The sequence below is a fragment of the Poromitra crassiceps genome (assembly GCF_964638095.1).
Source record: "Poromitra crassiceps genome assembly, chromosome: 15".
Classification (NCBI taxonomy): Eukaryota; Metazoa; Chordata; class Actinopteri; order Beryciformes; family Melamphaidae; genus Poromitra; species Poromitra crassiceps.
The window spans coordinates 34,638,647-34,663,981 of NC_139634.1; the positions used below are offsets into that span (position 1 = coordinate 34,638,647).

The window sequence follows — 25,335 nt, forward strand, 5'->3', positions numbered from 1 at the left end:
TACACTCACACTATGTGTGCAGTCATACCTGTAGTTAAAGGTCTGTAACTACACTCACACTAATTAATTAATTCCAATCAATCCGCATCCTTAGGTGAATTCAAGGTGGAGCGGATCCCTGGCACGCCTTGCAGTACAAGATCCTCCTCCTCCTCCACCCCCTCGTCCTCTGTGACCGCCCAGCCCGTCCGCAGGACAGACTTGTTCCCCGCCCCGCCCGCTGACGCCTCCTCCCCCACCGCCCCCGCCATCCGCCCCGCTACCCCAGAGCCCGAACCCGAGCGTCCCACGCCTGCAGCCTCCCAGGAGGAGCAGGAGGAGGTGCAGGGAGGCTCTGAGCTGAAGCACAGGACTCCCAAAAAGGACCTGCTGGAAATCGACCGCTTCACCATCTGTGGTAACCGCATCGACTGAGCGCCATCAGACCGGCTGAGCCCAGCCATGACCGCTCAGGAGAGGAGTCAGCGCCTCCTCAGCCCGGCTCTCCCGGCCAACAGAGTATTTAGTGAAGTCACTGACAATACAGGAAGTCAACAGAGGCAGGAAGCAGAGTATTTATTGAAGTCACTGGACAATACAGGAAGTCAACAGAGGCAGGAGACAGAGTATTTATTGAAGTCACTGGACAATACGGGAAGTTATTGTGGACTTGGACAAGCGGTGTCAGACGATCCTGCTGTCTGAGTTTTGACGATGCAAACTGCGGTTGGCTAATAAACAGAGGGAGAGAGGTTCAAACCCAGTCCTTAGGGTAGGCTGGTGTGTGTGTGTGTGTGTGTGTGTGTGTGTGTGTGTGTGTGTGTGTGTGTGTGTGTGTGTGTGTGTGTGTGTGTGTGTGTGTGTGTGTGTGTGTGTGTGTGTGTATATGTGTGTGTGTGTGTGTGTGTGTGTGTGTGTGTGTGTGTGTGTGTGAGAGAGAGAGAGAGAGAGAGAGTGAGAGCACTCAAGCACTTCCTGTATGAGCAACACTGGAACCATAGCAGAGAAGGTTTTCAGTTAGCTCAACAGCCAGCTAATGGACAATCTAGAAGAAACTTGCAGACGGCCCTGGTACAAACAGTAACAAGCTAAAGCATTTTTCAAAGTATGAGCTTTTTTCCAAGATTATTTTTTCCAAGTGAAAATCTTGGCTGTCATCCAATCTTATCGAACCAGTGCAGAGCAGTAGAGCCGCGGTAATCAGAAACTGAGGTTGTTTGAACAATCCAGACAAGACATAAAGATCTGAAATTAAGTATTGAATTTTGAAATGGAGCATTTGTAGGAAACCTGTGATTTAACATCCATGCAAATCGACCAAGCCAGTGTAATTGGTTGGAAGATTTAAAGGCTTCTAACAGGTTCTTTCAACAAGTAACTGTGAACAGTCGCACAGTCTATGCATTGCTGATTATTCATTTAACTGCACAGCTTGGATGACTGAGGTACTATGGCCAATAATTAAATGCTGTCTCTGTGTGGGAATAATTAAAATTCTGAAGAGGAGATTCGCTTTACTGTCCAACCTCCTTTGATAATGTTGAGAACACTGGCATTTAAAAGTACTTATACACGTTTTTTAATCAACTGCAATTGAATTAGAGCCAAGTAGAGCCTTTTGGGGCTTTTCCACCGCATGGTACCGACTCGACTCTACTTCGCTTTTTAGGTTTTCCATTGGGCAAAGTACCTGCTACCATATTGCCTGGTAGTGGCACCTGCTACCATATTGCCTGGTACCTGCTACCATATTGCCTGGTACCTGGGCAGCAAGTTGAGGGGGTACTACCTGCAGTCGAAAAACAAGTTGTACTACCAAAAGCGAGTAGAGTCCAGTCGAGTTGATTTGATTTGATTTGATCCGGTACCATGCGGTGGAAAAGCACCATCAGTTTGCACCGCCAACAGATATATTGCCATTTCAGAACTTGCAGCTTGTGTTTCTCCTTCAGAAACTAGAAGACCTTTCTTTTCACTAAGGGATCGTTTTTTTTTTTTTTTTTACTGCGGCAAACAAGTCTGCTGCTTCTACAAATTTTGGAGTCCACTAGCCACCATGGCCAGTGGATGGGAGTGGGGGAGTAAGCTTCCAATCCCTGCCTTTTCTACGGCACATTTAGAATTTTAGAGCCCCCCCCATCACTATATATCCATTTCAGGGAGATAAAAAAAACAAAAACATAATCTGAAATGAATCATTCAATATCACTCAAATATAGTAGAGGATCCTGGAACAGGGATATCAAAGGACCGAAACGACCGAGAATCTGTCAAAAAGCAACCGATTTTGTTGTGATTTTGTAGCCTGGGTGAAGCCACAGACGTCACAGTGACGTCACAGACTTTGTCTATAGCGTAAGTTTCTTTGTGACTGATAGCACATGGAGGCCACGTGGAGGCTGGGCTTAACCAGGCTAGTGATTTTCAGCTGTTGAGCATGTGAGTATATGTGAGTTTCTCATGTTACTCTTCAGTCTGGGATCTCATGAGTACAAACCTCATCTCATACAACAACCCTGCTGGGCATATCCTGTGAATGTTTGCACTGATGGACCGTATTGTCTTAAATACGCTACAACGCATGACACACGTCATGCTTCTCCTCAATCGACTCTCAAGTAATGCTATAATGTTTACATCCTATGATTACAGAAGCAATACTTCCATAACAGCCTTTTCTTTGACAAATGACAAATGTTGTTAACCCGCCTTGTTAAGTAGTTTGCAATGATTTTGATTTTCTTTTTTACTGCATTGGAAAACCTACAAATGATTTGTGCCATACTATAGACCAGATATATCATCTATCTTTCACTTATGGCCCATGTAAGTAATATAATACTGTATAATAATAGTATATATTTATCCTAATGTATTTCAAATGTTAATGCCAGGCCATAAAGTTCCAGCTGCCATGCCGGATGTTTCTTTTGTGTCATAATTCAAGTCACTTTAGTTTAATCTAATCCCGCCTAGCTGATAAAATATCAATAATAATGCTACATGATGTAGCACTTTATGGTTCCTGCAGTTTTGGGTTGTAAGGTCACACTTTGCATTTCCATGGACTATTCCACAGCAACTGGACTATCTGATATCTGTAGATTTACATGAGTTTACTGTTACAGGGTTATGATCAGAGCGGGAATTTAGTACCAATCCATTCCAGATGCTGGGGAATTTTGGACTAATGATATGATCCAGTATACAGTTATAGTTGACCATAGAAACCTTCTCATATGTTAACTTTCCTCTTTCTGACTCACTCCTCTCTTTGCTCTATTCATTTTGGAATTGATGAAGCTCTGTGTGGCCTGTGGGTAGAACTGGTACTTTCCTGCTCTGGTGACGCAGTATAATCTGTAACACAGTAATACATGTAGTTGCTTTGGTATAAAACCTGTTGCAATGTAAAGCGGGACCTTGTGTTTTACTGGAAGGTGTACAATAATAATGTATACATATCTCCATTTATTTGATTATGTTTTGAAGAAAGTGTTCATTACCATTGTAATAATAAGGAAGATAGTTCTATTTTTGGAGCTGCCAGTTGTGATATGATACTATTTTTGCGCATGAAACTTGACTCCCCTCAATCCTCTCCATGTGGTTTTGTCAAAACGCCTCGTCCCCACCGGGGCCGGCTTCAGCCTGGTTGTGGCCCACCTGGCTCCAAGCCAGCGGCTCCACTGTCGTTAACTGCCTGCTGGCCAGACCTTCCTGGACCAAGTCTGCAGTGGAGATGGAAACCAAGGCGTACCTTTCAGTGCCACAGCTAGACCCAGCCGGGCTGAACCGGGCTGCTGGAGACGAGGCAGAAGTGTTCTTATGCAAGCTACGATGGTCTGCTACACTGCCTGCTTTCTTTAATCAGCTCCTAATTTAATTTTTGTATGAAATTGCCTCCTTTTTGATTAATAAAAATGTGTTTCTTAAGTTTGCTTTTTAAGTTTGCTTTTTAATCTATCAGTATACAGTATGTTGGGTAATTACCCAGGTATTTTCCATTCTGCTTTTGAGGAGGGAAATATATGCTGCAATATATCTTGGAAATGTGTCTCTGATGCCTGCTGGCTGTGTCTCTTGTCTGTTTCCAGGCTGAACAAGAGTTCCTGCTTCTATTCACTTTTCTGATTTGGACTCATCATGAGGTACATTTAGTTTAGGTGTGAAACTGCAACTTCACTTCAAATTCCAGCCAGCCCCTGTTTAGTGGTGTGAAATGGATTTTATGTTTCATAATAACCCCCTTCCCAGTCCCTGGTCCAACATCGCATCAAAGACAATGTATGTTAGGGTTAATACTCCTGTCAGTGCCCCTGATCAAGTCACTTGCAAAAGAACTGGAGCTGGTCCCCGGGCGCTGCACTGCGGCTGCCCACTGCTCCTATAGTCTAGTAGGAAGGTTCCTAGCAGAGGATGGGTCGAATGCAGAGGATGAATTTCCCCACCGGGACAATAAAGTTAACTCAACTGCTGGGGAAGGGAGGGGGGGGGGGGGTTGGCGTCTGGGGAAATAATGTCATTTTAAAATGGAGAATGTGCAGGAACCCTATAGATCCTCACTTCTGAAAAGCATCTAGATTACACTGATAGGAGAATAGGGCGTTGTTTGGTTTCGGTCAGTAAGCCGAGCAGTGACCTCACCTCCCCTACAGGCCATATCTGTTAGGTAAGGAGCTGAGGTCAGGTAGAGTAAATCTACAGCTGGCTAAGCTCCTTACTGCTGAAGACCTGCTTCATCTCTCAGCTTCCTGGAAGTTGTATTGAAGAAGGCCTACAGTATTATAGTACTCTTACCTGGAAACAAGCCAACAGTCCAGGCCTGGAAGGTGGTAATACATCATGAGGCACAGTCAGATAAAAGGGAAAAGATATCAGTTCAACAAGATGAGAAGAAATTACGTTGAAATAGACGACAGGAACATGACAACAAAAGGAGGAACACAGTATACAGTAACGCAACAATGCATACATTATGCTGAACTGACAGAAATGGAATAAATGAATCTAAATAGTCATAATGTTGAAAATCTTCAATCAATCATCCTTTTAAATAAAATGTCCTTAGGTCAAATCAATAAATCTTAAAAATGTATTTACATTTATTCTGTACATTTGAAATATGGTGCAATGTGTTTTACATAAGGACCACAAAAAGCTGCTTCACCATGAATCATGGTTTGTGTTCTTGGAATATTAAGGAGATATTAAAGAGCAGAACAGAAATGTTATTGTAAGGAAGAGGAAGACTGTGCATTGGTTGAGTTAAACCTCAGTGGTAAGTTATTAGCAACCGTATAGGTTATTAATACAAGACATTAATTACAAGAGGTAAGATTCAGTAAATGGTAAGAGCAAGGAGGTTCTGGTAAGAGAGGGGGAAGCTAATATTATGAAGCCTATAGCTCTACAAAATGCAAGCCATAGGTTAGCTAGTTAGCTGACCTTCCAAGTTCAAACTATTTGCATAGCTATGTTGGTAAGATATTCAGCTAGCTGCTCATTAATGAAGTAATTGGCATTTCCTTTTTTATGTATATTTTGACCAAAGTCAGGTTAAACTAGTCAACTTTTCCAGTTAGCTTAGTTGTATGCCGAAAACTATTTATTTGATTCTGCGCAATCAATGTGCCCATTGAGGTTAACTCATTCAGTTAACTCAACCAATCAGATTATGTGTACCTCTATATGGAGAGATGTAGGCTATGTGTCTTTACGTGGTTCTCAAACTTTTTCATATCAAGGACCTACTGTAAGTTAGTCAGTACACATTAGGGCCATGGACCCCCATTTGTCTCTTGAGTCAGACCCAAATTCGAGAATGATTATTATGAATTATGATTTTGTCCAGAATTCTATGACTATGTTGTAGGCAAAGACAGAGATAATAGTGAAACTGCAAAGCAATCCTTCTAACATTCTGTTAACTTCTTGTAATATACCGTAATATGGTGAAGTTTAACAATTGATAGATTTGCTGGGGACCATCTGGAACCTCCTCAAGGACCCCTGGTGGTCCCCGGACCCCACACTGAGAACCACTGCTCTATAGAGCATCTTCCCTCTCTCCCATTGCAGGTCTAATGAGCGTGTGTGATCAGTGAAGAAAGCTGAATCAGTGATCAAAGGTTTCCAAACAGGAGCTCCCTGTCTTCAGGGCTGGAGCCAACAAGGACCTCATTGTGCAGAGAGACAGAAGCAAAGTCCACCTGACTCCACCAATCACAGGCTGTGCCTCAGGTGTCCCCTATCTGCCCTCTGGGGTGGAAGAGGGGTCAAAGGTCAGGAAGACACAGTGCACCTGTTACCATTGAGATTCAGAGTTAGCTGTGGAACATTGTTTCTGCAATTAGGCTATAGAAAACGCTGTTGTTACACTTACTGTTTTTAACAGTATACAGTATAAGGTGAACTACTAGTACTACTACTACATTCAATTTCCAAAATCAGACGAGGGTAACTTTGGATAGTCTGCCTAGCCTACGGAGAGTCTACGGAGTAGCCTATTTGTAATATTCACTTTGTCTGTTGATGTTGTTTTAACAGCTTATTAGTTGAGATTCCTATTCCACACACCTGATTCTCATCACTTGGAGCAGGTATGTTGTTTATGAATTGTCACATAGATAGTAGGGGTGGGAATCGCTGAGTAGCTCACGATACGATATCGTCACGATACTTGGCCCTCGATAACGATATTATCACGATACAGCGATACTGCGATAATCGATATATTGGAAGACGATACATCACGATACCTGTGTAACTGAAGAGAAAAAAATACCCCTAAAAGGCAAGAAGCAGGTATTATTCGATACCACGGAGGAAAAGTTACACATTAAGTCTTTTTATTATTATTATTAAAACAAGAAAACCTACCTACCTATATAATTTCTAAAAGTAGATATTAATGATCAAACATTTCCATTCATGTAGCCTACAGTATTTATGTTTTTGTTTCAACTACAAACATAAATAAACGTCAACTTGAAACTATGTTTCAACTACCACACACAGCATAATATTTTAACCTGTTTATAAAAAAAAAAAAAAAAAAAAAAAATGTTTTTTTTTTTTTTTTTTTTTAATAAACATATCGATACTTGGTGCCAGTGTATCGATAACGTATCGCAAGTGGAAATATCGCGATACCGTGAGTATCGATATTTTGTCCCACCCCTAATAGATAGTCTGTTAAACTTGTTACTTCCATCCTCCTCCTCCTCTTCTTCCCGGCAGGGGGCGCGCCTCCCTCTGGACCACACTGCTGTACTGTAGATGCGACGGCGGCGCGCATTCCCGCTCGCTCCCGCACAGATGCTGTGGACACTGGAGAGTGGAAGCGACAGACAGACGCACTCATCTCATCTCATCTCATCTCTTCTCGGAGAGGCTGCTGAACACACCGAGCCGAGGACGGAGAGGAGAGGAGCGGAGACGGGGGAAGCACCCGCTTTGTGTCCAACAGGAGCCACAGCCCGCGGGAAACCATGAGTGTTCACGCGGGCAGCAGGACTTAAAAAGCTGCCGTGACACTTTTTTTTTAATTATTATTTATTCTCGTGACATCTCGTCCCTTCTCTTTCTATGTCTCTTTAAGACTGTAGGCACAGGCAGTCATCTTCCAGCCTGTGTTTAGGTTTAACCCGTCGTGTTGACACGGTTTGATTTGGGCACGATGTGGAAGAGCACCGGACTTCTGCTGCTGCTGCTTTGGGGACTGGCGTCCGGTGAACTCCAGCCAGAAGAAGCGGAGGAGTCCCGGAGACACCCGCCCCCCGGGCCCGGCCCGGAACAGTTGGATTTCGGCTATGTGCCCGCGGGAGTTTATGAGACGCTGGCCCATCACGAGCCGGGACCGATCGGGATCCTGTTCCACCTGGTGCACGCTTTTCTGCATGTCGTGCAACCCAACCCTTTCCCACAAGGTAACCCCTACATTCACTGTCTCTCTGCACTGCTACTATCTAGCCGGGGTTCGCTGCGAGACTGCTTCCAAACTTGAAACAAACAATTATGGAATCAGCCAATCAGACTAATTGCATCATTATAGTTCTATTTAAATGCTATACAATTTAAATACATTAGCCTATCTAATACATCATATTGGATCTGCGTGACATCACGACACCGCAAAACACTGAGTCGTTCCAAACAAACGTTAATATCTCAAAAACTATACATCACATCGCTTATATTTTGACATTCTGAGTGAGAGCTGAAGTAGCTCGAGAGTGTGTGTGTACTGTGTATATATAGGCTATGCATGTCGTATTAAAGTTGTGTGAACTGTCACAGTTTTTAAAATGTAAACAGGGTCAGCCGGCTAGTCAGACGCTCAAGCTCAGGCTCCATAGGGTCCAATTGCCGTTTCCACCCAGTGATGCCGTTTGTTTACAAAAATGCTGATCGGCTGATCCCTCAAAGCAGTGGTTCTCAACATGGGGTTGGAGGTCCTTGGGGGGGGTTACTTCCAGGGGGTCCCCAGCAAACTGATGAAACGATAAACTTCAACATTATTTCATTTTCCATAAGTGAACACAATTAGAGAATGCAGATACAGATATACAGAATACAGATAGACATGGAATTCTGGACAAAATCACGTCTAAAAATAAAATAAATAAGTAGATTCTCAGATTTGATGAAATCTCATCAAATGAGGGTCCGTGGCTCTATGTAGACTAAATTAGGGGTCTTTGATATGAAAAGGTTGAGAAACACAGCTGTGCAGCATAATACGCACATTAGACTACATGGCAGTCCTGCACTGTAAACTCTCAATGCAGCTCTCCTTCAGTAAGGATTGGAAGTTTGCCATACTGGTTTAGTCATGGAAGTCTGGACAAAAGTCATCTTACAATAAAGATATTCTCAGATTTGGGTTAGAGACAAAATCTCATTAAATTGGGGTCTGTATTGTGGGCTTAATTAAGGTACCTTATGAAAAAGGTTGAGAATCACTGTCAGGACCTCTCATTGAAGCCTATACATTAATCACGCTGATTGACCAATAGGACTCTTCAATCGTATCATGTTCAATTTAATTGTATGTTTTTTGATTGGATCCCTGAGGGACTTTTAGAGCTGTATGTCATTTGATTTGGTGAGGAAGCCCCACCCTGCACGCACAGCATGCATACATTTAATGACCTCTCTCAGGCTTAGGCTGTATGACTGACTGTTGTTTCCCGTCTCATTGCATGAAAACCTGTTCAGCTACAGTATCTGCAGTAGTAGGCTTGGCTATGGGGGATTTTGCACTGTGCGACAACTTCCCCACATTGTGTCAGAAAGAATAATGACAATGAACCGGTGATGCTGACAGCATCATGTGGTCACACTGGCCCGGTCACTTTGGGTCAGTTCAGCCACAAAAAGGGTTTCGCTTCAGTGGGAATGTGGCCGCTGGACATCGGATCAGTGGATGGAGCTTTGGGACCCCCTACTGTACATGACACAGCCAGGTGCACCCCATACATGTAATGCAATTAGAGTTGACTGCTTAACCATATACTGTACACACATGTGGGGGGTGTGTGTTTAAGTGGGTCGTGGAGGAGGATGCTCATATTAAGTTGTGGTCTCTCTCTCCTCCATGCGTCGCTGTGTGTATGTTTGTCCATTGTCGATTCGGGACATTTTGCAGATTAGCAGCTCTTTGGAGTCACCTTGTTAATTGGGTAATCCATAAGCTCCAGCACCATATGTTGCTGCACGGGCGTTTATGTTCTCCAGTAGGCTGCTCCTCGAGGGCTCCTGACCTCAACAAACGCTGTGGAGCAGCAGACCCGCTGCTCAATGACGCTGAACATGAGTTCATTCATGGGGCACCTGCTACCAGATGATGCAGACGATTCAAGATGGAATGGGAACATGTGGAAGTGCTTTGGTTCGTACACAGTGGCTCAGCAGCAAAAAGCCCTTGAACACGACGCAAAGGAAATGAATTGCCTTCTCTTGCATGAGTGTTTTCAGTTTGTCTTATCCTTTGTTTATTAAGCCCCGGGGGTGTCATTATTATTTTGGGGGTATTTTTGCTTCACCCGCCGGTTCCTCATGCTTCCCCGTTGATAAATCATAATTTAGACAGTGCAAGCTCAGGACATCTGCCTAATGTGCCTATTAAGAGAGACAATGACATGCGTTGCATGGAGGGTTTAGCATGAGAAGTCCAGTGATCTGTCAGGTTGGTGTGATGAGCGGAGACAGCAGCAGCAAAGCTTGCAGAACTTGTGATTTCTATAACAACAACACCGCCACAGGAGTCAGGACTCCACTCTGCCTGCACAGTGCAGTGTGCTGAAACACAACGTGGAGTGGCATTAAAATCTATACATTTAGGTGGGAAAAATTCTGCAAATATGTGTCACTCCAGTGGTTTGTGACTTGCGGGGGCACAGCTGTCAGAGTGGGGGTGTGGGTGGAGGTGGGTGTCTCTTCCTTTTAGCCCGTGGTAATGCCACAGTATTGGCCTACTTCCCGCAGCCATTTACAGCATGAATCACTGAGTCCTGAAGCAGTTTTTTTTTGCAACACTGTAAAAAACAAATACATAAATGAATAAAATCCTTCTAAACATCGTCTAGTCAGTTTTAAAACAGATCCGTCTGCCACTGGGATGTGAACGCTTCACTTAGCTTTCCAGTGCAACTCTTTAGTCAAGGATTTTCTCAAACCAGGTGCTATTATCTGTAATAGCCTGTTTCAGATTAATGCCACTTGATCTGAGAAAATGACTGAACCAATTTCACTGGAAAAGTATCTTATAATTGATAATTGATAGCATTTATATTAGGGATGGGGCCGATCCGATCCAATATCGGTATCGGGTGCCGATATGGCACTAATTCACGGATCGGATCGGATCGGAATTGAATTTTTTTTTTTTTTTTTTTTTTTTTGCAATTCCAGCGCACAGCTGGCCGTAATTTGTATAATAATGTATAATAGTATCCTTCTTTGCCTTGTATATTTTCTTAATTTTGTCTGCTTTTTGCAAGGTATATTTAAAAAAAAAACTTTAATTGGCCAAATCTTTGCCTATACTGTATATTCAAGAAAACTATTGGTATCGGCATAATATCGGTATCGGCAGATATCCAAATTCAGGTATCGGAATCGGATCGGAAGTGAAAAAAGTGGATCGGTGCATCCCTAATTCATATAGCACTTTTCTAAGTACTCTACTCATCCACCACCACCGATGTGTAGCACCTGGGTGATGCACGGCAGTCAGTATGCGCCAGAACACTCACCACACATCAGATATCACGGTGGAGATTTGAGGATTGAAAGTGCCAATTAGATATCGAGGGATGATTAGGTGGCCATGATGGCCTGTGTAGGAATTTAGCCAGGGCACCGGGGTTACACCCCCCAGGGCACCGGGGTTACACCCCCCAGGGCACCGGGGTTACACCCCCGCCAGGGCACCGCGGTTACACCCCTACTCTTGTGAAGAGTGCTGATGGGATCTTTAACGACCAGAGAGAGTCAGGACCTCAGTTTAACATCTCATCCAAAGGACGGTGCTCACTCACAGGACAGAGTCTCTGGGTCCACCCCGTTTCTCTTAATTGGATCCACGTTTCCCCAACTTGCATCTTTTCCTCGCGTCTTAGAAGAGAGGAGACAGGAAACAAGGAAAATATTGAGAGAAATGAGAGATCCTTCCCTCTGAAGCGTCTGATGATGATGACGACGGGGTGGAAGCAGTTCACAGCTAACATGTCTTCTCTTCCCCCGCAGCTAAAACGGGTTGTGGAGGAACTAACGTAATTTAGGTCCCCCGTGTTCTTACATTAGCGTTGTATCAGTATCATATGGCCACTTAACACTTGTGCTGTTTCTCTGCCGCCTTGTTCATTTGAGCTTCTTCACATTTGTGCTACTGTACTGGGCGGAGTCATTCGCTATTTTTCCATGCCAATAGTACCCCCTCACTCATGCGTGTTGATGGTTACAAGTAAATCCATACAAAATATGTTTCACTGAACTGCCGGTGTTTGGCTTTGGCCTCTTTTTTCCTTTTGTCACCACCAGGGCGGCGCCCCTAAACCTGAATCTGGAGCGACGGCAACTGGACGTCTCTGAGGCATTTATCAGTAGCATAACAGTGTAACAGTTGACACTTGCCGGGGGGAACTAGTTGCGGCGCGGACGTACCATTTTAACAATGGGCTAATGAAATGACTGAATTCTTTTTATATAAATTTGGAAATAAATTGTAATCCCCAATCTTCCCAATCACCTGCAAGCTGCTCAAGTACCCCTAGGGGGGTACACGTACCCCTGGTTGGGAATCACTGGTCTAATGAGTGGTGGCACCACCCTGCATTTGGGAAATTCCCCTCCCACCCTGTATTCCAGAAAGTTCTCCCACAATCACTGCATGACATTTTGCGTTGTTTTGTACAAACGTCTTTATACTCTCATCATGGCTGTTGTTGGATGCGGTCGACTGACACGCTAGTCTCTGTTATCCAGCCGGCATGCTGGCTGTTAGTAGCAAAGAAGCAACAAATGTCCGACCGACGCCCGCAGACAAGCTAAACCGACAGTGACATTATTCTCTCCGCTATCTATCGCTATTCCCTCTAGATTCTTTTAACGGCTTTTCTCCGCAGTGTGGAATAGCTGTTAGCACCCGCCCATCCCTCTTCTCCTCCAACACCTACACACACTACACACCCTGCTGCCAACACATCACTGCAACGATGCCAACTGTATCCTCAGCACCACCACCACACACGTTCCAGCATCTCCCATTGAACCGGAGACGGAGGAGAGTTTAGCATTTTGCATCCTCTCCCCTTGAGACTCACACACTGACTAACTGACACTTGGCTGTAGATGGACGGTGCACATCGGCTGCTACAGGAATAGATATACACCAGTGACCTTGGGTCTTCGGCTACAGGATGGGTTGGTTTAACCCCTACTGATCTAATCAATGAAAACGGCACATTTTACATCATATTTCTGCGACCGTATGCCTTTCCGACCCATTTGGACAAGTATCTGAATCGATCCGGGTGTAAGCCAGCCGTCATTTGAGACTAGATGTGCGTTGCAGCTCCTTCTGTGGTTTCCACTCCATCGTTTGATGCCTGTGGCCGTGGTGGGGGGGCGCAGCTGTGGGGGGGCGCGGCTGTGTGTGTGTGTGTGTGGGGGGGGGGGGGGGGGGGGGGAGGCACGGCTGTGGGGGGGGCACGGCTGTGGGGGGGGCACGGCTGCTGGGGAGAGAGGATGCCAGCTTGCAGTCATGCAGGTCCCTGTTGGAAAGGCCTGTGTGTGTTTTCTCATGACTATCTTCAGTCCCTCCCCTGGAGAAGCCACACCCACGTTGAATGTTGGGCATACGGAAGGGTATAAAAGCTGGCATTCCTTCAAGCCAAGTAGTGGTTCCCAGGGAAACCCAGTGGTAGCCATCATTTAGTGTGTTTTGGTTCAGCTCACTGCCCTGCATATGTCTGACTTCACCACCAGCGTGATTTGAAGCGTGAACCATAACAGAGTTTGCAGGCGACTTCAGCATCGTACACACTGTTCTAGCTGAAGTTGTAGGATGTGAGCCGTATCATCTGGGCGGTTTTTAACGTTCTCAAGAGGGAGTCCAGTGTGTTTCTTCTGCCCAACTTACAGAAATAAAGAGACTGAAACGCTCAGCGAACGGGACTTCAAGGATCTAAAGTAGAACACTTCAAAAGACGTCTACCCAAGGACAAAGAAGTGATAGAAGCAGCGCGTGATGTGCATCAGATATTTACTGGAAGGAAAAACTAGCTGATATTTTGGCTATAAGCCTTTTATAATGCTGTAAGGAAGAATCGTAGTCACATAAATGAATAAGGGGTGTCTACACTGGCTTGTAACTCTTGGAGACAATGATGACAGTTACGGTTATTGACGGTTAAACACACTTGGTTTGGTCTGTGTTCAACTTTGTCAAACCTTGTCCCTCCCTGCTGAACACAGCATCTAAACGTATGTAAACGTTTCCTTCTTTCTCTGCTGCCTGGATGGTTAAGTAGCATCACAGCATTCAGGTTAAGACATGGCAGTATTCCCATGTAGGTGTGAAGCCACCAAAAAGAGCAGGGTGTCAAGTCAAACTTCCACATGTGTTCTTATCTCCTTGCTGAATGTTTCACACAGAAAGCTGATTATGAAATAGCATTGCAAACACCAAAGGTGACACATTTATATGAAAAAATGTATATTGAAAATTTAGGCTGGTCAAATTATTATTGGAATGTTAGTTTTTAGTTAATTACCACCCCTTGGCAGGTGAGCCAAAAAGTTAATTTCAGACACCGCTTCCCAGTGGAGCAGTTCATTTGAACGGAATCACAATAATGAAGGCACACATTTGAACGATGATGAATCTTTGCTATTAGTTTGTTGGAAATAGCCTTAATTAACACGATTATAGCCAATTAAACAAACTGCATAGCAAATGACATGCATAATAAATCACTGTTAGTGGATTAGACACATTACGCAGTGGCTTTTATCATTTTTTACCGCTACAGTAACGTGGAAATGTCAGTAAATGACAAAATTCTGTTTGTTCACCCTTATTTGGATTCAAAATTTGGTTCAATAAATGGCTAATCGACATGATCACGACTTTTTCTTGTGAAGTATGGTTCGCTTGTCAACTGTAAAAGGGAAACTGAAACAAAATGAGCATTCTGATTTTGACCAGCCGGTGTGGCAGCTGAGCTGGCCCGTCATTCATTTATCTGCCAAAGACAGATTTGACCAGCATTTTGTTAATTTTGGGCCAGGGACAGGTTGGCTTGCACTAGAGTTTAATTATGGTGCTTTCGCCCATTCTGGGAACCCAGAGTCTGACGACTAATAAGACTCTGGGACAGACGGATGATATTTCTGGGTTTCCGGTGTAGAGCTGATGTCAACGGATCTTTGAATGAGCACAAATTCAATCATATTGTCATGTAATTATGAAACAAACAAACAACAAATGATGTGACCCAACTACATATCGGCCACTGCAATCGGTGACCGGCATCTTTTTTTGCCGATGGCCGATTGCAGACAACAAGGCCAATATCTGACGATACCGATATACGGCCGATATATCGGTGCATCCCTATTTACATCGCTACTGATCGGAGCTGGAGCTGATAAAACCCATGACAGCTGGGCAGAGTGATCTGACCTGGGCGTGAATGCTGATTGTACCTTTCACACTGAAGACAAAAGCCAGATGTTAGCATGGTTTTCCCTGGATTCTTTTTGAGATAAAGGTGGCAAAGGCTGGAGAACGTACATGGCATGTGCGGCGTACACAGCCTGTGTGGGCACAGAGTTTTCAACTATTTCAATTTTCAACAAATGTGGTGGCCAATAATACAAAGGTGGAGCATCTTTGAGTTATTCAGGGGTGTCAATCTCATTTTAGTCCACGGGTCCAATTTGGTGTCAAGTGGGCCAGACAATGATAATCAATAATCAATAATAACCTATAAATGACAAAACCTCCACATTTTCCCGTTTATCTTAGTGTAAAGAATTACAGGTACAACCCTACAACAGGTAGGGTTATCTCAGATACCATGAGGCACATTATCTCTGTACTGTGCATTACAATCAGGGGTGTAGTGGAGGGTAAACTCAATTTACCCACCCCTTTGAAATGACACAGATAGTTGACAAACCTATTTTCAGATCAACTGTATCAATCAATGAGGGCAAAACAAGGTGGGTAAACTACTCACCTTGGATCGTTTACCCACCTCTGTATTTATCACTACACCCCTGATTACAATTGATGGCAACTGTGCAATTCTCTATAGTCAAGCAAAGGTAATGATAATAGCTGACCATTTAGTGATGAATACAGATAACATGAATAGGAAACTTAATAGTTAACTTGCTCCTGAAACCTGGCACCTCTTAGCCTTCACAAGTGCATCACATTGGATTGAAGGACTTCTCAGTGCGATTTTCACACTTTGCAAAGTCATCCTTTGGGCCGGATTGGATCGTTTGGGGGGCCGGATCTGTTAGTGTTGTTTTTGTTTGTTTAAAAGGGGCTTTACAGAGAACACTGAGGTGTGATGCAACACAATGCATAACAACAACTTATACAGTATGACGGCAACTTTAGGTATACTAAAGTCAACAGCACCAATTACAGTAGTTCTATATATTGTGCCAGCTAGTTATGATGGGTTTGCAGATTTAAACTTTTTCTTAAAAATCTGATATTGTCCAGTCAGTGTGTGCGGGGGGGGCAACGCAGAATGCTTAGGGTGCGTGAGCGTCACCATGGCTTCAACTGTTCATGTGGACCCAGAAAGCATGTGAGGAGAACTGACAGCGTCAAATCTACTCAAGATAAGCATAATGTTTGTCCAGCTGAATGGAAGAGGCACGTTTGGATTTCCTCAGTATCACAAAACGTTTTAATCTGGTTTGAGGCAGGGACGTCTTTTTTGGTGATAAAGAAGTGATGTGCATTACAATATTGCCAAGTGCGTTTCGTTGTTTACGTCTTCAGACAGCATGAAATGCGGCCGACATTAGCTGACATTTCAACTTTACCCATTTACTAATCAGTTTGACTCCGATTCCTGATTGTTTCAAAAGGTCACTGGAAGGTCATTTGACAGTTTGATACGAAGCATTAGTGTTTATTGTCGCGTGTTGTTGTCCAAACAGTTTGAAATTGATTCAGAGAGAAAGCAGGATCACATGACTCTGTGGGATTGGATAGCAGCCCTGAGGCTGGGAGCACATAACATGCCTGGCTGCTGGGAAGGCGTTCATGTCCTCAATACTTCATGGTTTTCTCAACTTCCATCTGTTAGCGGCTAACAGTAGGCTAACAGTTAGCCAACTAAATAAGATCAAATGTGATTACATTGTGAGAGGATTCTTTAAAGTGTGACTGGCCAATCACTCAAACATCATCAAATCATCAATGTCTTCTTCACTTGGGCCAGTGAAATGACTGGTAGACTATAATTTACTGCGATGAACAGTATGACACGTATTGACAAATGTATGTTATACACAATATTATGGTGTAAACTAAGGACATACAGTATTATTCATCACTAGAGAATGTCAGAAATATACATATTAGTAGTACAAATTCCCATTTGCAAAGAAACCAAAGAAAAACAAATTCAAATTCACACAAGGACAAGACCATAACCAACTAACACTAACAACAACAACAAAAAACAACAACAACAAAACAAAAAATTGCGCTTACAAAATCACATTTTGAACTGCATCGACTGAGAATAAATACATTTATAGCTGGTTAACGAAGTACGTGATAAACGCTAGCATACATATAATCTGTCGCTTGACCCATGAATAGCAAATCTCTCTTGTGCATATTTTAAATCTGAGAAAAATGTACTTGTACTTTTTATATGATTCCTGAGTCAGACAGTTTAGGAATATATGTGTGATAAACAAACTGCACCATGATGTGGATGTGTCTTGTAAGACCATGTGGTCTGGATACCGCTGAGATAGAACGGATGGCCCATGCTGTTCCCAGCACTACTATAGTAGATACATCAACTCGACTAAAATATGTCTACTGTTCCTCTGCTGTGTGTCTGTGCTGTCACACACACACACACACACACACACACACACACACACACACACACACACACACACACAATGTTCCTCTGCTGTGTGTCTGTGCTGTCACACACACTCATGTCACAGCAGTGACTGTGATGCTTGGGGGCACCATGTGGCACGGCCTTCCTCGCCGCCAGCATAATGCCAGCTGACAGCCAGAGGCGACGTGTCACTCCATCACGCAGCGGAAAGCCTTTGCCAACGCCTGCGTAGAGAACTGAGGCTGACACACATACTGCAATTTGTCCATACTTCTGCACGTTTTTACACATTATTTAGGATGCGGGACACATTTCTGATGAGGCAGCAAAGTTCTTGTGTTACATTTTTTTTATACAAAAACTCACCCTACTTCACATTCACACAGTTGTTACACACACGTTCACACTTTGGTGTTGCCTACGGGGTTTAAGCACCCCGCACCATGGCATGACTGGTTTCACGAACCTTCAGTAAGCGCAATGTCTTAAGATGCTAATAACGTAAAGTGAGAGAAATACATTTCCCCACCACAAAAGGATTATGTGGATTAGACATGATTAGTTAGTTCACTAACACAGATCACACCATGGTTAGAATGAATATATGTTTATTGATAAGTGAGTGTGGTGCGATTGCTTGGAGACCCTTCTAGTACACGGCACGGCCGTGTCCGGAACCAGGATTGCTTGGAGACTCATCTAGTACGCGGCACGGCCGTGTCAGGAACCAGGAACCCGGGGGTTGAGACTCTGAGTGGGGGTACGTCTCTGGGCGTAGCCTGCTAGGTCCTGCGCCCGGGCGTAGCCTGCTAGGTCCTGCGCCCGGGATGGAGACCGCATCCTGGGTGGGAGCCCGCTGGGCTCAGTGTCCCAGGATAACGTACGATCTCCACCTACCCCCCCTGGTTCCTGTGTTCAGAGGACAGAGAAGCAGATTAGGCATGTGCAAAACATATCTTTAACAGTCTGCGGGAGGAAACCGGAGTGCCCGGGGAAAACCCGCGCAGCACGGGGAGAAAACCTGCGACTCCGCTCGTGCTGCCCGTAGCGAGATGTGAACTAAGGGGTGTGGAGGGGGGGTCGTGAAGACATGACAAACGGGAGAGAAGTGGTATGCCAGTGAGTATATAAAGGCTACAGGTGATTGAGCTGATAGAAAGCCGGTGTGGCTCGGTGATTGGATTGGAGGAGCGCAGGTGAATGGGTGATGGATTAGAGTAGGTGGCGGTGAGATATGATGCGGACCTGGTGTGATCTTGTGTTCCTGAACCTCAGTTATCAAGCTAACTCCATTTCACTAACACAGATCACACCATGGTTAGAATGAATATATGTTTATTGATAAGTGAGTGTGGTGCGATTGCTTGGAGACCCTTCTAGTACACGGCACGGCCGTGTCCGGAACCAGGATTGCTTGGAGACTCATCTAGTACGCGGCACGGCCGTGTCAGGAACCAGGAACCCGGGGGTTGAGACTCTGAGTGGGGGTACGTCTCTGGGCGTAGCCTGCTAGGTCCTGCGCCCGGGCGTAGCCTGCTAGGTCCTGCGCCCGGGATGGAGACCGCATCCTGGGTGGGAGCCCGCTGGGCTCGGTGTCCCAGGATAACGTACGATCTCCACCTACCCCCAAAAGAGCATCAACACAGCGGGAGCTGGCTCGTCAGATGTCGTCGAGGTCGTCGTGGATGAAGATCGCATCCCGGGAGGGAGCCCGCTGGGCTCGGTGTCCCAAGATAACGGACGATCTCGGTCCACCCTCAGCGAGCTTCAACGCAGCAGGAGATGGCTCATCAGATGTCGTTGAGGTCTTCTTCTTCTTTCTCTCTCTTGTCAGGAACCAGGAACCCGGGGGTTGAGACTCTGAGTGGGGGTTACGTCTCTGGGCGTAGCCTGCTAGGTCCTGCGCCCGGGATGAAGACCGCATCCAGGGTGGGAGCCCGCTGGGCTCGGTGTCCCAGGATAACTTACGATCTCCACCTACCCCCAAAAGAGTCTCAACACGGCGGGAGCTGGCTCGTCAGATGTCGTCGAGGTCGTCGTGGATGAAGATCGCATCCTGGGAGGGAGCCCGCTGGGCTCGGTGTCCCGAGATAACGAACGATCTCCATCCACCTCCAGCGAGCTTCGACACAGCAGGAGATGGGCTCGTCGGATGTCGTCGGGGTCGATCGCAGATGTAGCTGTGGTATGCTTGGGAGGACCTTCGTTTTTACGGAGTCCTTTCGGGAGCATGGTGAGGGGGTGGTTTGTGATGTAAAGCGAAGTGCGGTTGAACTTCTCAGCCGGGAGGGAAGCCTGAAAGGTGACGGAGTCATTTGGCGTGGTTGGTGGGGCCATGGGGGCAAGCGACCCTGGAGTGGGCGCCGCCGCAGAAAGAGCATGTGTGGAGGAACCGGCAGCCGGACGCGCTGCAGCCCCTATTCTCTTTTTCCTTTTCTTCTTCTCTCTCTCTCTTTCCTATCTTTTCTTCTCTTCTTCTCTCCTTTTGCTTTTCTTTTCTCCAGCGGCCCAAGGTTTGGACCGAGTGTTCTGAGAGGCCCTAGCGTCTCTGGGCGGAGCTCCCGTGGCTCTGCAACCCAGGATGAAGACTGCGTCTCTGGGCGGAGCTCCCGTGGCTCTGCAACCCAGGATGAAGACTGCGTCTCTGGGCGGAGCTCCCGTGGCTCTGCAACCCAGGATGAGGACTGTGTCTCTGGGCGGAGCTCCCGTAGCTCTGCAACCCAGGATGAGGACTGTGTCTCTGGGCGGAGCTCCCGTAGCTCTGCGACCCAGGATGAGGACTGTGTCTCTGGGCGGAGCTCCCGTAGCTCTGCAACCCAGGATGAAGACTGTGTCTCTGGGCGGAGCTCCCGTGGCTCTGCAACCCAGGATGAGGACTGTGTCTGTGGGCGGAGCTCCCGTAGCTCTGCAACCCAGGATGAGGACTGTGTCTCTGGGCGGAGCTCCCGTAGCTCTGCAACCCAGGATGAAGACCGCGGCTCTGGGCGGAGCTCCCGTGGCTCTGCAACCCAGGATGAGGACTGTGTCTCTGGGCGGAGCTCCCGTAGCTCTGCAACCCAGGATGAGGACTGCGTCTCTGGGCGTGGCTCTGCACCCCAGGATGAGGACTGTGTCTTTGGGCGGAGCTCCCGTAGCTCTGCAACCCGGGATGAAGACTGCGGCTCTGGGCGGAGCTCCCGTGGCTCTGCAACCCAGGATGGAACTGCGCCTCTGGACGGAGCTCCCGTGGCTCTGCAACCCGGGATGGAACTGAGAAGGGGGGGGGGGGGGGGGGGGGGACATGTTATTCGAAAAGAAGACAACTTTACTTCTTGTTAAACAGCAGCTTTATTTGGCGACCACCGCCATGTTCACCATGAACATCCTGAACCACAATAACGACTCCCCCCCGGAAACCACTCCTTTACAACAAAGGTTCCTACTCACTACTCGATATACCATAACATGTATACAGAGACAATTATTATTATTACTCACATTAGTGACTGTAACTCAACAAATTCCCTCTCTCTTAAAAGAAAACAAAAACAAAAAAACAAATGCATTAAAGTAGCATTAATATAACAAGTACTCAACTAGAGCCATGTGGCCTCCCTTGTATAAAAAACAAACATAAATGCAACAAGTCATAACATTTGGCTCAAGGATAGAATTTTGTTCTTACTCAAGTTTACAATGCTTTGAAAAAGAGAAAACCAAAAACAGGTGACTCAAAAAAAAAAACTGTTCCTAACCAAGTTCCCACTGTCCTTCACTAAGCGCCTTAAGCAGTAGGAGAGCTGATGCCCCCTTTTTAGTGAGACAGTCCGCAAGTTGTTCTTTGGTATTATACCAAAGAACTCGCTCAACTTTCTGGGTGTGGATAAGTTCTTTGATACTGCTAATTTCAAGGCGAAGTCTTTTCTCAGTGACTGACTTTGTGGACTTCAGTGCATCAGCCAGTGAATGATTATCTGTGACACATGTTATCGGTGTAATGTGTTCAGTATCCCCAGTAGTCAGTTCAGAGAAGAGAGTAGCCAAAAAGATAGCATTGTCAATCCCATCTGACATTGCCAGTGTTTCACCTGCAAGAGTGCTACGCACAACCCTCTTGACTCTCTTTGACTGCCAAGAAAGGGGTGAGAACTTTCCATTCTCCCCCATTAGAAGAATCAGGTGTCCTCCCTGAGTGCCACCGTCAGAGAGATTGCCAAAAGAGGCATCACTGAACACAATAATCTTCAAGGCACTATCTCTGCCCAAGTGTTGGAAGTTCAGTGCTACCTTCTTGGACTTAATTTTACACACAATCCTGTTTGCTTCATGAATATTTTGAACAGTTGCATTTTTTATGCCTGACGCCAAGTTGCTGGCATCAAACATTACATCAGGCCTACTCTGTCGTGCAACCCAGAGGATTTGGCCTATCTTAGACCTGAGCTGTTCTTTTTCCTTCTCACCAAGAGCTGAGTCTTGTTCTACAGCCCGTGAAGGATCTATAGGTATGGGCTGCATATGCTGGATGTATGTTTCCTGGTGTATTTGCACTTTTCTGTCTACGCTCACAAAGTCTATTCCCACATAACAAAAGTTGTCATGCTCTTCACGTCCAACTTGGAGTGCAGACCTGAGCTGAGGTATCACTGTTGTGGAGAAACTATGTGTGCCCCCCCATATGAAATCATCTACATGGCAGGCAAGAACCCCAGTCACCGCATAGTCCTGATCTAGCCAATAGAAAACAGCTGGATCAACCTGAGACATTTGTCCTCCTGCTGTCAACACTATTTCCTTTACTCTGTTGTACCAGTACAGGGAGGCGTCGGCCAGACCATACACACACTTTTTCAGTTTCCATAATATCCCTTTAGTCTCAGCCTCAGGAGGGGGTCTGATATAAATGTCACGTGATAGTTGCATTCCCTGCAGAAATGCAGATTTGATATCCATAGAATGGAGTGGCCACTGTCTTTGACAAATCACGGCCACAAGTAGCCGAAGAGACTCTGTAGCACATGTGGGTGAGTCCTTTTGCAGCTCTGACACCTCTAGCTCCTCAAAACCTCTAGCTACAAGCCGTGCTTTAGGTACAGTCCCAGTGAGTGTCTCTTTGAGGGTACATACCCATCTGGTGGAAATACACCTCTGTCCCTCATCCTTAACCTCGTCATACACACCGTTATTATTCCAGTTCTTTATCTCCTCATGTTTTGCCAAGTTAAAAGAGACATCCCCCACCACAAATACATCATCACTTACATCAGTATCAACATTTGTTTCTACATGCAGGTTCTCTACGCTTGAGATATCAGTTGAATCTGTAGTGCCTGCAACATTAATAGGCTCAATATACAGCAAGTTGTACCAGTTTTTGTATTTACCCGTGGCTTTGCCTGCACGCCCCAAGACTTTAGCTGTGTGCAAAATACCTCTGTCTTTATCTCTGTATTTCACAATTTGTCCTGGTTTCAGAGTGACATCTGTTCCCTGCTGTGTATCACCTGCATTGTCATTTGTGTGATGCTCTTCTTCGTTCTGCACCCTAGTGGTTATTCCTGGCGGCTCCATTTGACTCAGACCTTGTTGCACCTCAGTTACACTGTCTTCTGTGTCCTCTATGTTCTGTGCAATCTCCTGTCCTTGGTCAAGGTCTGTGTCATTTTCGGTATTTGTGTTATGATCCACATTTTCTGTATTCACTTTTCTCAATCTGAGATAATGCACCCTAACGCAGGTGCCTCCGTGTCTGACAAACACCACTGCGCCGTCCTGACCGATGACAACTCCTGGTCCTTTCCACTCCGGGCAATCCACTCTCTTGTAGTACACTTTGTCTCCACTTTCATATTTTTCATCTGTATGACGTAGTTGTTTACGCAGCGCTCTCCGTATTCTTTCTGAGCATTCTGCTTCTGTAAAAGCCTTCCTCGATGCATGTAAAGCAGATATGTGTTTTGCCACCCATTCACTCTTTGTCGTTCCTTCTAGAGCTGGGGGTTTATCTGTCAGTACAGAGGGCAGGTTGGGGTTTTGTCCAAAAACTAATTGATGCGGACTATAGCCATGGACACTTTGCATGGTGTTTTTGGCCATAAGAGCCCAGTCCATTGCCGTGCTCCAGTCACAACAGTGGCTTGCCTTCACTTTCATGATGATCTCAGTGAGTGTTTGGTTGTGTCGCTCTAGAAGTCCATTGCTCCATGGGCTGTAGGCAGCTGTTGTCTTTATTTCAATGCCAAAGTTTTCCGCCATATCTCTCACTTCATCATTGTTAAACTCTCCCCCATTGTCGCTAAACAGTTTCTGAGGTGGACCATGCACACTTATCCAATCATGGACAAAATGTTTCACTATTTCAGATGACTTCTTTGTGGTCAGAACGCTGCCTGCACTGAACCTGGTGAACTGATCAATAATGTGGAGATACCACACACCTGGTTCAAGTTCATGCAGATCTACAGCTACAGTCTCATTGTACTGAGATGCCAGTGGTAGACCAACAGCAGGCTTTGGCGTAGTTTTACTGTATCTTTGACATATTTCACATTCACTTACAATTTTGTGAAGGATGGCGTCACATTCTGTATCTTTATTGCCTGAACTCTTCAGAAGCCTCTGGAGTTTGTCGGCTGAAGCATGAGCAAATTGTTTATGAAGCTTCAACAACATTTTCTGCTTTGTTGCTGAGCTCATTTCTTCTGTGATTATCAGAATTTCATCCTCACATTGGCTTTCTTTCTGCTCATTTTTCTTTTCTTTATTGTCCATGATGTTCACACAATAGTGACCAGAGCTTGTAAATTCAAGTTTTACAGGTTTGTTAAACATGACCGCTTTGTCATTTTCCATATCTAGTATCGTCCCTGCTCTTTTCATGGAGGCTTTGCTCAAAAGCAGTGGAACGTTAGCTGGGACTATCTCTGTTTCAATATGACATCTAGTCTCTCCAATCTTTGCAGGAATATTTAACTTTTTAGTGGAAAATACCACTTTTCCATCTCCAAACCTGAATGGTCTATGACTGCGTGTTTCTGTTTTCCTCAAAACATTCACCTCCTTCTGGCTTAGTCCAGCGCTGTAGCTATCTAGCCATGCTTGTCCACACACAGTCCGTGTGCATGCTGTGTCGATAATTGCTGATCCAAAACACTCTGCCAGAAATATCTCTGCTTCAGTGACAGGCTCTTTTGTGTACAGAGTGATGTTAACCTCCTCTACTGCTCCACCATCTTCAGTTAGCTTGACTTGCTCACCTTTATGTGGACAGTCTTTGGCCCAGTGAAACGTGGATTGACAAACAGCACACTTTGATCTGCGGCCGTACCTGTCTAGTGGGTTTGTGCCAGGCAGTGGCATTTTTGGTTGATCTTTTTGAGGCCATGACTTGCCCCTCTGTCGTCGCTGCTCCGTCATATATGCTGATTCTTGGTTAATTCCCATGCTGGAGACAGGCGCCTTTTCTCCAAATATCCTCTTCAATGCTGACTTCATCGATGCAAAAGTCAGTTCTGTACATGCTGTGAGAGCTAACTGTCGGTCTTTTGTGTCCAAGCATGCAGTATCAAGCAGTTTGAACGCCAATACTGCGTCAGGAAGTTCCATCTTATATTTGCGCATCCGAGAGTAACGTTGCTCAAAATCAATTATGTAGTCTAGCATGGATACACTACCGTCTCTCGTAATCCGGTCGAAGCTCGAATACGCTTCATATGTTCGGTCTTTTTCTTCTTTTAGAAACAAATTGTCA

The 25,335-nt window shown here is 45.4% G+C and overlaps 2 protein-coding genes across 2 annotated transcripts in view; both read left to right on the forward strand.

The window, feature by feature from the left end:
• The window catches only part of tapt1a (transmembrane anterior posterior transformation 1a), a gene marked incomplete at its 5' end in the record, with an annotated part of 34,378 nt that extends 32,440 nt beyond the window's left edge, over positions 1–1,938 (forward strand). The window contains one exon of the mRNA XM_083651687.1: positions 95–1,938. Within this exon, the coding sequence (XP_083507813.1) occupies positions 95–414 (320 nt within the window). The 3' untranslated portion in view covers positions 415–1,938. The remainder of the gene's footprint in view (positions 1–94) is intronic.
• Positions 1,939–7,660: 5,722 nt separating this feature from the next.
• Positions 7,661–25,335, forward strand: part of prom1a (prominin 1a) — a gene marked incomplete at both ends in the record, with an annotated part of 149,535 nt that continues 131,860 nt past the window's right edge. The window contains one exon of the mRNA XM_083651560.1: positions 7,661–7,910. Within this exon, the coding sequence (XP_083507686.1) occupies positions 7,661–7,910 (250 nt within the window). The remainder of the gene's footprint in view (positions 7,911–25,335) is intronic.